Source organism: Rhea pennata, chromosome 1, assembly GCF_028389875.1.
Source record: "Rhea pennata isolate bPtePen1 chromosome 1, bPtePen1.pri, whole genome shotgun sequence".
NCBI lineage: Eukaryota > Metazoa > Chordata > Aves > Rheiformes > Rheidae > Rhea > Rhea pennata.
In genome coordinates, this window is record NC_084663.1 from 49,370,637 (window position 1) to 49,382,961 (window position 12,325).

The following is a 12,325-nucleotide window of genomic DNA, read 5'->3' on the forward strand; positions in this document are numbered from 1 at the left end:
AAAGACAGGCTTGGAATCATATGATGTTCAAATTCTTATGCTGAAACTTCTCTATAACCAATGAAAGCAAAGTTTGCAGTTACTTCCATTTGGAAAGAATTTTTTTCAAATCATAAGTCAGCATCATGGAGGAGACAACCAGGAGCACTTATTAAGAATATGAAACAAATAAATCTATGCTGCACACTACTTCTTGTTTTCCATAGATTTTTGGTACTCCTCCCTACGACAAAGGAACATGCTACACAACAAATCATGAATGGACCATCATAAGGCATCACATTAGATCCATCCTGCAGTTTCTCATAAGGGTTTTCAGATGTTTCAAAGACAGAGACAAGGGTGGTTCGGTGAGATTACAGAAACGATCTCTCTAAATTAACACAAAGATTCATAAATCAGCTTTCATGGGAGAATAAAGATATTTTAATTTTCATCAGAGAGCAAATTTACAGTAGAAGGCATGGCCTAGGCACTCATGCAACTGCATGCCTGGCATTCTCATTTAATGCTAAGGATGCATCTTTCTTTGTAGAATTTCAGAAAAAACCTCAGCACGCTCACTTGAAATTTACCAAGGAAAGAAGCCCACTTAGTTCCTGAAGAGCTGCAGCTTTTTACCTTCAAGACACATTCTATATGCCCAAACACACGGAAAAAATCAGGCAGAGCTTAAGGTACTCTGGGACTCTGCCCATGCTGGTGGTAGTGGGATGCCTGCAGCTACAGAGGCAGACAGAGCGGACTACACACAACCCCATCTGCCCTTATGGCACATGCTAAGGCTCCTTCCCATCAGGCTACCTGTGACCAACTTGTCTAGCCAATGCAGCTAGATTGCGCTAACAAAAGTACAAGCAGAATACATGCTGGTGGATTCATTGCAAAAACAGATCACCTAGCACCCTAGCGCTGCAAATGGAGTTGCACTGGAATGCTAAGGTAAGACAGACTCCAACTTTTTCTTCTCAGTCTGATTGTGCAGTGAATATCAGAGGCATCTAGACTCGATTATAGGTTCGGGTCTGCGCATGATATACAATGCTGACATTGCCACAGAAGGGACTTTAATAGCATTTCCCTCTCTCCTTGAGCAAGGAATAACTTGAAGTTTTAATTAAATCCTTCTCTCTCCTTTTGTTTTATACTACAATTCTCAATTATCAGGACTGATTTTAATCAGGCCTCAAGGACGTATAAGACATGAGAATCTGCACAGATCTATTAATTTTTCTCCATTTGAATCTTAACAGCAATACAAATTGGAAAATCTAGTTGTAAACTGGCCTGGAATGAAAACAAGTCAATTGAATTTCTGGTTTTATGTAATACTAGAGAACCAAGCGAGACCACAACATATAATGGAAAGCAAACGCTCTGCAGAGGCTGGCTACTATGCTTTAGGAGAGACAGGTCTCAGAAAGAGAACACCTCAGGTCAGCTGCAGAGGAAAAGCAAGACCAACAGAAAGGTTTGAGCTACATGCTGCAACCTATGAATCTCCAGAGAGTAAGAAATCATCATCAGCCTCAGAACTATTTTCAAACAGTTTTCAAAAATTCTATTATAAAGAAAATATCTTTCTTGTAACCAGTGAGACAGCCAGTAGAATTACTGACAACTAAAAGTTATTTTTTAACATGTTACAACCGAAGTGACACATCAATCAGCCTCTGGTCCACGTTCCAACTCAGCAATACAGAAAACTAGTAGTACAACAGTGCAAGCACATCAACACTTTACAAGTTCTTCTTGAAAAGAAAATACTACTACCTTAGTACTGATGTGCCTTGTGACATCAGCTGTACAATCAGTGATATTATGGCCATGTTAACAGGAACTTGTAGTTTTAGGCAAACTTTGGAAAAAAGCAATTATCTCTCATTGCATATTCTTATGCACTAATTAACTACAGAAGTGCTGAGATTTTACTCTGCAACTTAAGAATATTTATTTGCTTCAAGAACAGCATAAATATGCATACAAAACCACAGCTTTAGACTTACAAACATGTGACATGGGTGATATGCAGCAAGAAATTAAGTTTGGTTATACTGACTGTATTAAGCCTTCATTAACTAAGAAATTAGCACAGATGCACAGAGGCAGAAGGCAATTATGATTTCAAACAGCAGAGTGAAAGGTTTTCTTATGATGTATTACAGATGCATGGGTACCTGAACCATCATATACTTCACCCAATGTAAGAAAGCGCACTTTGCTCCTTTTAATGCTGTAATAGCAGTAATTAACCTTGCACTGCATTTGTATGTTAAGCTTGAAACATTTGCAAGCGAGGTAATCAGGCTATATGAGCACTAAATAGCTTCAACAGCCAGTGAAGTCAGCCTGCATTTTTCAAATATTTGACAACACTGTAAATCCAAAGACATTGCAATATGGGATTGATGCAAGAATAACAAAACAATTTATGCTGTTGATTAAGTATACAGCAGATAAAAAAACAGATACATTTTAGAAGTGGTAGATCAGACATAGACCCAGAATAAAAACCAGCATATTCCATATTTAGGCGGAGAAGGAGGTTTCCAACGTACATTATGGTTTAGCAGAAGAAAAGCTTAAGGGACTACCAGAGTAGGAATGCTACACTTTGTTTGCCGAAACTCTCATCTAAGATTTATTAAGGAGGAATTCAAGGTTTTGTCTCAAATTCTTCTCTATAATTACAGGAAGGATTCTTTGAGACTACTTAAATAGATAAACCTAAACAAAAGCTATGCTTTTGGCTTGTCTTTATATTTAAATAACCTACTATTGGAAGACAGCACTTTTGAGTATTTATATCATACAATTGTTTTTAGGTAGGGTAGCAAAAGAAATTCCAAACAGTTTCAAAGAACAGAGAAACAGTTCCCAAGGTTTAATACTATGGTTCCATACCCTGGCATACAGTACCTCAGAGGAGCCTTCATTGTTCACGTCCACGGCATTTCCTGGTGCAGCAGATGAATCTGAATCAGAGCTCTGAGACCCAATTCTGCCTGGAGTCTGAAAGACAGAGGAGAAAAATATATGCATGCAGACTGTATTTAATAAAGTATGGTATCTATTCTGTGCAAATGTTGTTTTTAAATTAGCTAAAATGTGAAAATATTTTCCCTCCACAGCAGTAACAAAAGCTGACACATAATTTGCAATTGCCACTACAACACTTCAACTAAAGATTATATCCAAGAATCAATACATCAAATGATAAGCAGATACCAGAAGCAAAGGCCAGGACTTCAGTTCACTTCCTCTTACTAACACTCAACACGAAACAAAGAATTAAGCTAAACTGCACCCTTCTATCACTCACTCTGATGTTAAATTAGGTCTCTCTATCCAATAGGAAAACACCAGAAATTACAATCTAAACACTTTCATAGGCAGTAAACATATATCATACTACTTTCTTGATAACTTGTCTGCAATCTCAACAAATATTTAAATATTTGAAAGAAAATTAAAGAATGAGACCCTCCTGATACAATAAGCAACTAAGCAGGTACACTAGGGCTGTGATGTGAAAATTAAGTATAAAGACTGTAATTAAACTTAACCATGTTAATCAGTAAGACTACCTATAAAAGTAAATTCCTATGAATATGTTGGAAATAAGAACAATAGTATTGGTTTGAAATTATGTACCTGGAAAAAATAACCAAATAAAGTTGAAATAATACTGAATTCAAAACTGGATGGATGGATCCCAGTTTATAATCTTTGTTTCACTTAACTTCATAATGAAGTTTATTTTTCCTTCTCTTACTCTTCCCTAGAACTCTACTTCTTGACAGATGTCAAAAAAGTTAGATTACAGCAAACATTAGTAAAGAAATTGCCTCAAATACTGATATGCACTCCTAGTTCATAAAAAAAAAAACTCATTATCTAAATCCATACTGACAATTAAAAATGGGATGAAGTAATATTATTACAGTATTTTAGCCTATCTGTAAGTATTTTTCATGTTATGAAGGATTTAATACGGAGGATTAAAAGAAACAGAATCTTAAATCTATAGATTTAAATCTACACACAGAGAGACAGAAGTAAATAGCTCTAGTTTGTAAATCTTGGTGTCTCCAAAATCTTGTTTTAAAATATTCTTTCACGAATAATTTTTTCAGACAAGTGAGTAAATAACCTTTCATAAAACATCTGCAAGTCTAAGCTTTTCTTTTCAAATTATATTTTCCTGTTGTGTTTTGTAAAGAGCTTTCTATTTCCAACTTCCATTAAGATTACAGCCTTTTATTATTATCTGAAATCAAAAAAAATAGTAAAAATAGTAAGTAATAAAAAGGTCAGGTTTATCAATTAGGGACTGAATTCCCAGTGAGATATGGTTCAAATTTAAAAAGGCTTTGAAGACTAACGAAAGGTGATAAGTAGGGGTGACAGAAGCAAGCTAGCAAGTGGTAGCAACAGTATGAGACTGAAAAATCTCTTCTTATGTCAAACCTTCCCTGGGGTCATCACTTGAATGATCAGCACATGGTGGTTTTCCTACTCCTGTATCTTTTTATTTTAGTTGTTTAAATTTTGTCTTTTTCACATTTCTGAAGAAAGTATAAACACGATACAGTTTCCTTCTAGACAACATACAGAAACAATAGGCACGATGATGCAAGCTCCCCACGTTAGTATTATAAGAAGCTAAAAAGTTGCAAGCAAAGAGCATAATGTACAAGCCAAGCATGTGTGAAGGCATTATTACTTCTTATTCTCTACAGTTTCTTGGTTAAGCTATCTGTCATTGCTTCCTCCAGACATCTACAGGCTGGCTCACTGGACCAGATGGGCTACATGCAAGGGTGCTGAGAGAGCTGGCCAATGTCACCACATAGCCGCTCTCTACTACTGCTGAAAAGTTGTGGAGATCTGGGTGGTCTCCAATAACTGGAGAAAGGTAAATGTTATACCCATCTCCAGAGAAGGCCCAAAGGATGTTTGGCTGTTCAGCCTTGTTTCAGTTCCTGCGGAAATCATGGAGAGAGTCCTTTCAGAATATGTTTCTTGGCACATGAAGGAGGAGGTGACAGCATGGATTTAACAACAGTAGATCACACCTGACCAACCTGATTGCCTCCCATGATAAAATGATTAGATTTGTGGATGAGGGGAGAGTGGTGGGTGACATTTACCCTGAATTTAGAAGGACTTTCAATTGGCTCCAACATTTCTTGTATCCAAGGTGGGATGCTATGGTCTGGATGGATGAACAATTAAATAGGTAAAAGAACTATTCAGACAGTTGGGCTTAGTGAGTAGTGGCTTATGGGTTTTACTCTACCTGGATACCAGTGACAAGTGACGTACCACAGCATCTATCCTGGGACTCTTCTGTTTAGTGTATTTATCAATGACCTGGAGGAGAAGACTAAGCGCCCACTCCTGAAGTTTACAGATGATGCCAAATTGGGGGAACCAGTTGACAAGCTGAAGGGCTGGGCTGCCATGCAGAGGAGCTTTGACAGGCTGGTGAAATGGACCAACAGAAACTTTATGAAATTCAACAAGGACAAATACAAAGCCCTGCACCTGGGAAGGAAGAACCCATAGTAACTGGACACGTGGGGGATTGACTGGCTGTGGAGCAGCTCTGCTGAGAAGGACCTGGGGGCCGTGTTTGACACCAAGCCGAACATGAGCCAGCAGTGTGTCCTGACAGCAAGGAAAACCAACAGCAACTCGGGCTGTACTACCAGGAGCAGAGCCAAGAGATCATGGGAAGTGATTTTCCCTGCCCATCAGCACTCATGAGACCACATCTAGACACTGTGGCCAGTTGTGCCTACCTCCCCACCCCCAACCCCCACTGCAGAAAATATATTAATAAAATGGAGCAAGTTCAGCACAGGGTCACCAACACAGTCAGGGGCTGAGGCACCTGCCCTATGAGCCCTGAGAGGCTGAGGGAACTGCAAAAACACATAATGCATCTGAACTGCAATTTTGGTAATTTCATTAATGAAGGCATGGATTGCATGAATAGCCAGTAGGAGGAATAATATCAAATCTGTGAGGTGTTGCCATGCTTCCCAGAAAGACAGAACCAACGAGAAGTTACAATATTGCATCCAACTTTACAATCAGTTTTCTTCAGTTTATAAAGTTCAAAAGTACCTTTTCATGCAATCCATAAATTATGGTCATACTCCCAGAGATTAGGCCTATTTGTGAATCCATTATGTGCAAGAACAAAGGGCCTATTTGTGAATCCATTATGTGCAAGAACAAAGAATCCAAAGAAGATATATATACGTATGCCTACACAAGGGAGTAGCTAGAAGCCAGGAATCAAAGCTTCCTCCAACAAAGAAGTTGAAATTTTAGGATGTAAGAATCAATTTCTTACTGAAAGGAATTTTTAAAACGACTTCTGAAGTCTGAGCATGATGAAAAGGCTTTAGAATGGCATTTAGCTATGAAGACAGTTACGTTCTGGAAAACCTCAGAGCCTGGGCCCTACCTGTCCCAGCAGCCACAGTCCATGAGTAGAAATGGAATTCTTCTCAAATGAAGAATGTGTCAGGATTAATGGATATGCACTTCTTTAACCCTGTACAACTAAGGGAAGCCTGTAGTTCATTCCTAAGTTCCAAAAACTGAAGAATGCTCCTTCAGGTATTTAGCTTTGGAACAGGAAGATGCAAGAGCAGAAGGGAGAAACCAAACAAAAATTGATAGCCAAGACAATGACAAAAAGAGACAGTTCAGCAGTCTATTCAGACAGGCAGAAAGAAAAATGGATGGTAGATATACCTCCACTTTCATAATACTGAAGAGTATGTTTTCAGTATAGTGAATCATTTCATCCCAAAACCAGGAATCTTCCTTGACAATTAACAAAGAGCAATAATATTTTCTTCACTTTAACTTCCTATATACACTACTGTACGTTGTTAACCAGCTATAAATTTCACCCTAGAGTTGACTGCATTTCACAATGAGATTTGCATATTAAGTTGTGCTAGTTTTAGCACTACAAATTGTAGATTATTACAACCTTCAGGATGAAAGGTGTTATATTAATGTACAGTGTTATTACTATGCAGGTTGATTAAAGTATTTTCCTTATGAAACATTTCAGACATGCTATAATCACACTAAAATGCACTGTAATGACCTGTCTTATTATGTGTAATATGCAAATACAAGACAGGAATTATTAAACAGTACCTCGTAAAATCTTTTTAATCTTTCAGAAACAATGTGCTCACTTTAAAATAGAAAGCACAGTTCCAAGTAAGATATAGAAAGCCTACTATAAGGAGGTGGCATCTTCTATTGGGTGACATGCACAGGGAAGAAGGGCGGGAAAGAGGGAGGTCATTAAGTACCTTTCAAGATCAAGATCAAGATTAAGTACCTTTTAAGAAAAATACATCATAGCATCCATATCCAAAGTAGAAAAACTAATACAAATTCTGAAGTGTATTGTGGAGATTGAGACCACAATGTAATTTACTTATCTTTAAAGCTGTATTGTAATAAAAATATCCTTCACCAGTCAAATAGGAGTTTGGAGTGTAATTCTTTTTGAATGCATTTTTAAGCTAGGCTCCTAGACCACTGTTATACCCTGTTCAATAAAAATTATAACCATACATATCCAACAACAATAAATATAGTCCAGATTTTGTGAACTAAGGAAAGTTTAAGAATGGTGCTTTCCATTTTCAGCTTCCTTAGTCATTCTCTGCCAAATAAATACCTGGACTATACTAAGGAGCAGACTTAGGAATCACATGTGAAAAGTGACTTTTTACACAGGCTTCTATAAATGTACTTTTACATAATTAACAATTGTACCCTAAAGGCATACTGAGTGTTGGAAGACTGATGGTGCAAAATTAGTATGTTACCCAGTGTATTGGTTTTCCAGGTGTCTGACATACATGTGTCTACTTTGCTGAAAAAGCATACATTTCTATCAGAAATAATATGCTAAACTTCACAGTGTTCTTCTTTATCTGCTGTCAAAACTTCAAGCTAAAATAATACAGAAACATCATTAACAAGAACTAAGACAATGACTACAGCGGTTTTCTTAAAAGGAATAGAAGATCATATAATGAATGAGTTGACCTAATACAGTGAAATGACAGAGTACAAATATGGACCTCTACAGTGTCATTTTTGCATAGTCATTTATCTATCTACAGCTAAACTCAGTAAATTTATAATACAATTTTAAGCAGTTTTAAAATCAGAACATACTACACCTTTGAAAAATAAGTAAGCCTTGAGAACTTGTGTTATAGACTTACAGTTTTCCCAGCAGAGATTTTAATACTACATATCAGTGCTATTGTGCAAAAGTACTAAGTTCCAAAGCAACAAACAAGATGCAAGAAGCCAAAGCCCTTGCTATCAAGCAACTTTCAGTGTATTTTTCATCCTTCTCTTTTGCTCTTGTACATTCTTTAGAGACTTTATAGTCCAGGTGTATTCAAAATAACTTTCCTCTTCAGCTCCTGAAACTTTCTGAGAAAAGAACTAGTTTTCTGTTTAGATAAAAGATATTTTATGCTTCATGCCAATATTTCATACACAACATATTTTCAAGGTCTCAATATAAGTTTCTAAGCATTTAGAAACATTTTAAACCTAATTAAATATACCAGGCAACACTATTACTTAATTAACAGGTATACTAGAAACAGAATAGTGTGATACAAAACAGAAGTATTATTTATTTCTTTAGAAGTACGATGGCTATTTTATGGCTCCTTAAAATGAAATGACTCCTGGCTTCAAGGAGATAAAAATCTTTCTTTTACACAATGCCATCAGTGCCACACAAGCAGATCCTGTAGCCATGAAGAGTTGTATGTACTTCGCTATCTAGCAAACCCTGTAATTACAAAGGTGAAAAAAAAATACAGACAAGTTATGAGATGCAATACAGCCCAGATGAGTAAATATTTTTATCTCAATTTCTGAGCTGGCACTAAGAGAAAAGGCTACTGTACTATTTAAGCTACAGAAAAGATTACAAAAAACAATTCTCATCTAGCAATCAACTATATGAAGTATTGTTAAAAAAACAGAGCAATATGGTCTTTCCATCTAAATACAGCACAACAGCTAATAGTTACAGGTAAGCTGTTAAACGCAAAGAATTAAGACAAAAAACAGTTCAAACAGCAGTCATGTTGTCCCAACAGATGTGTCTTTCATTGTTATGTCCATAAAATATGAGGGATGAGAGAAAGGTTCAGAAGATCAAAATAATTAGTTTTCCAGCGACCAAAATGCTTCCTTCATACATAAAAATGCTTTTTTCTCCCCAAGTTTTGCTATTTTGAAAATTTAAAGAAGTAGACAAAGAGGCTAACTTAACAGAGCGGAGGCAACAGTCACTGTGCCACTAGTAAATGAACACTAGTAAATAAGAGGGGGAATTTAGGCCACAAAGGGCCTTACGAGTTTGAAGCAATAAAGAAAGGAGAGCTCTCTAAGAATGCACATACGTAACGCTGATAAAAATCAAAATACCCGGATAGGAAAACTGTCTCTCCAAGAATTCCTCACAGATCTACTCTGGGAAAGACTACTTTTCTCTAGAGCAGATAAAGAACAATCCATAAAACTGAAAAGTGGTAAGAGCTTGAACAAGACATTTTTATGGTGCAAACATACAGATGGCTCTTTGAGATGTTACACCAAAAACACAAGTAGAGCTTAGAAAAAGCTTGTATAGAATGTGCCTAAAATGAGGTTCCAGTTGAAGATGGCATGGAGACACTGACTTCGAAAACTAAATAAGCCATGTTCAGCAGTAACTGGTATATAATGTTTTGTATTTTGACTATCGGCCATACAAAGCCATGGAAAGGATACTTTTCAAAACTGAAACTACAAGTGTGGATGAAATACAAAGGTCATTACTGAGTAGGAAGAATACTAAAAAAATAAAAATAATAAAATAATAAGTATCAAACAGTATCTTTACTGCTTTCATCTTCCCCCTTTCTAGCTTGATGCCTTGCTTTCTGAGTTACAGGAAGTGGAATGTAATAAGGATTTGCCTTTTGTTACATTACATATAATAGACATTACATTTAATCAAATAATGCTCATAATGAAAATTAAACCAAAGATATACGTAAGAAAATATGTCTCAATGACAGCAAGTATTCTTTTGCATGTATTATATACCAGTTGTGTTAAGGACACGAAAAACAGCAAGAGGAGCTTCCTATGCTTTGAAATCCTTGCTTCAGAGATATGAAAGATTTTAACACTTACATACTTTGCATGTCTTCCTACAAATTAAATAGGAAGTTACACACCACTTTTAACACCAAAGCACATCGGAAGTCTTTTCCACAGTTTGTCTACTGCAGATTGTAGGGTGGGAAAGGTACATATGAGTTTGTTCTTACAATCATAACTACTACTAAGAGGGCATTAGGCTTTGTAGTGGTGGATTTCTAAAATCATTTATCTGCACCAGTTAGAAGACAGATGCCTAATAGCTTTAAGAATCTTCCCCTATCCCTATTATTTGTTGTTCTCCTCTACTTGAGCACTAAGAAATCTCCTTCAGCTTTCCCAGCAATTAGTTCTGCTGCAACTCTGTAATTTTAAGTTTCAAGAACCTATGGCGAATAGCTATTTGTTTAAAATTTTCACTGTTTTCAGATGGTGGTTTCTAGTGTGTGAAAACTTTTACATTGAGGTTAGATCTTTACAGAAAATGTTTAGCTGATTTATATTCAGGGTCAGATTTCCTTTGGTGCTGGCCCATAAGCATTTTCCTGCGTCATACAAGCTTTCCTTGAAGGCCTGTTATTTCTCAGTACCAATAAACACCCAGTTAAATGCTGGCAATATTTAATTACATCAGTACTGAGAAAATTTCCCTGCTTGTTAATGTCTTCCCATCAATTTCAGGAAGGAAGCTTTCCCCTGTAACCACCTTCTAAATACACCAAGGACATGCTTTATCTGTTTAGGATCTGTGCCTGAAAAACAACTGGAAACGTGGTGCATTTAGGTGCTCTACAACAGAAGAGCTAGCAGCGTTCAGGTTCGTACGATTCCTTCTCTCCTTGTTGTAGCAGCTCGTCCCGCCCTCCCCTCCATCGAGGCCCGCGCGCCGCTCGCGCCTCCCGCGACACGCCGAGGCTCGCGTGGAAAACCGCGGCTCCCGGAAGGCGGGGGGGGGGGGTTGTTTTTGTTTTTTTTTTTCCCAAGCAAGCGTCACGCCTCAGTTTTTTAAGCCAGCTGGAGCTTCTGGAAAAGCCGGTTCTTAAGGCAGAGGCTCTCGGCGTGGCGTCGGGCCTCGGGCCGGGCGGCGCAGGGCTCTGCCTCACGCCTCGCCGAAGCGCGGACGCCTCCCGCCACCGCGCCACCCGACCCACGACGCGCACGGGGAAAATAAATATATTTATTTATATATTCGTATAAATAGATAATAAAACAAATAAAACAAAAGCGTGTCCCCCCCCCCCACCCCGCCCCAGGCTAGTCCGCCCTTCGGCGAAAGCGTCGCGCGGCCCAGACACGGCCACGCGGGCCGTTACCCGACCCGCAGGCCTCGGGCCCCCCGCGCCGCCGGGCCCAGGGCCGCCGCCGCGTAACGGCCCGCACGGCCGCCCCCGCCGCCGCCCCGCCGCGGGCCGTGCGGCCCCGCCGGCTCCTTCCCTCCCGCCGCGGCGCCGGGAGGGGCCCGGCCGGTACCAGGAAGCGGAGGCGCCGCCGCGGCTCACTTACCCGCTGCAAAATCCTCCTCAACATGGTGGCGGCGGCGCGGCCACGCCGAGGGGAAGGAGGCGCGGAGCCCCGCGCAGCGCAGCGCAGCGCGGCGCAGCAGCGCAGCGCCGCCCCGGCCCCGCCGCAGCCCGGCGCGGCCCCGCTCGCCCCGTGACAGCCGCGGCGGGGGCGAAGGCGGGGCGGCGGCCGCCGGGCAGCGCTCCGCTCCGCCCCGCGGAGGCAGGCAGCGAGGGCGGCGGGCCGCCAACTTTCGTGCCCGTAACTGACCGAGCTAAATCTCGTTTCTGTTTCTGCATGGAGATGTGTTGGCAGAAAGGGCAGTTCTGTCGCCCTGGGCTCTCGGCACGCCGGGAGTTGCGTGAAGAGCCCGGAAAAAGCAGCGCTCTGCCAGGAAACGGCCGGCAGCCGCCGGTGCTGGGACCTGCGGCCGGAGAATTGCTGCGGTACCGGCGGCGCTCCGGGAGGCTGGAGCCGGCGGAGAGCAAAGCCCGTGTGCGGAGCGGCAGCTCGGGCCTGCTCAGCGCAGGGCAAAGGGCCTCAAGCACTGAGAGGCCCGTTGAGGGCGCCGAGCATGGCCAGCGCTGTAGCA

The 12,325-nt window shown here is 40.2% G+C and overlaps 1 protein-coding gene across 3 annotated transcripts in view; it reads right to left on the minus strand.

The window, feature by feature from the left end:
• The window catches only part of EEA1 (early endosome antigen 1), an 84,190-nt gene extending 72,346 nt beyond the window's left edge, over nucleotides 1-11,844 (minus strand). For all 3 annotated transcript variants that reach the window (XR_009959645.1, XM_062585160.1, XM_062585173.1), the window contains exons 1-2: nucleotides 11,737-11,844; nucleotides 2,920-3,012 (exon numbers count right to left, since the gene is read on the minus strand). Coding sequence is in view for 2 of the 3 variants with exons in the window: in XM_062585160.1 (XP_062441144.1) it covers nucleotides 2,920-3,012; nucleotides 11,737-11,760 (117 nt within the window). In the remaining variant the exon portion in view is untranslated. The remainder of the gene's footprint in view (nucleotides 1-2,919; nucleotides 3,013-11,736) is intronic.
• Between the last annotated feature and the right edge of the window lie 481 nt (nucleotides 11,845-12,325).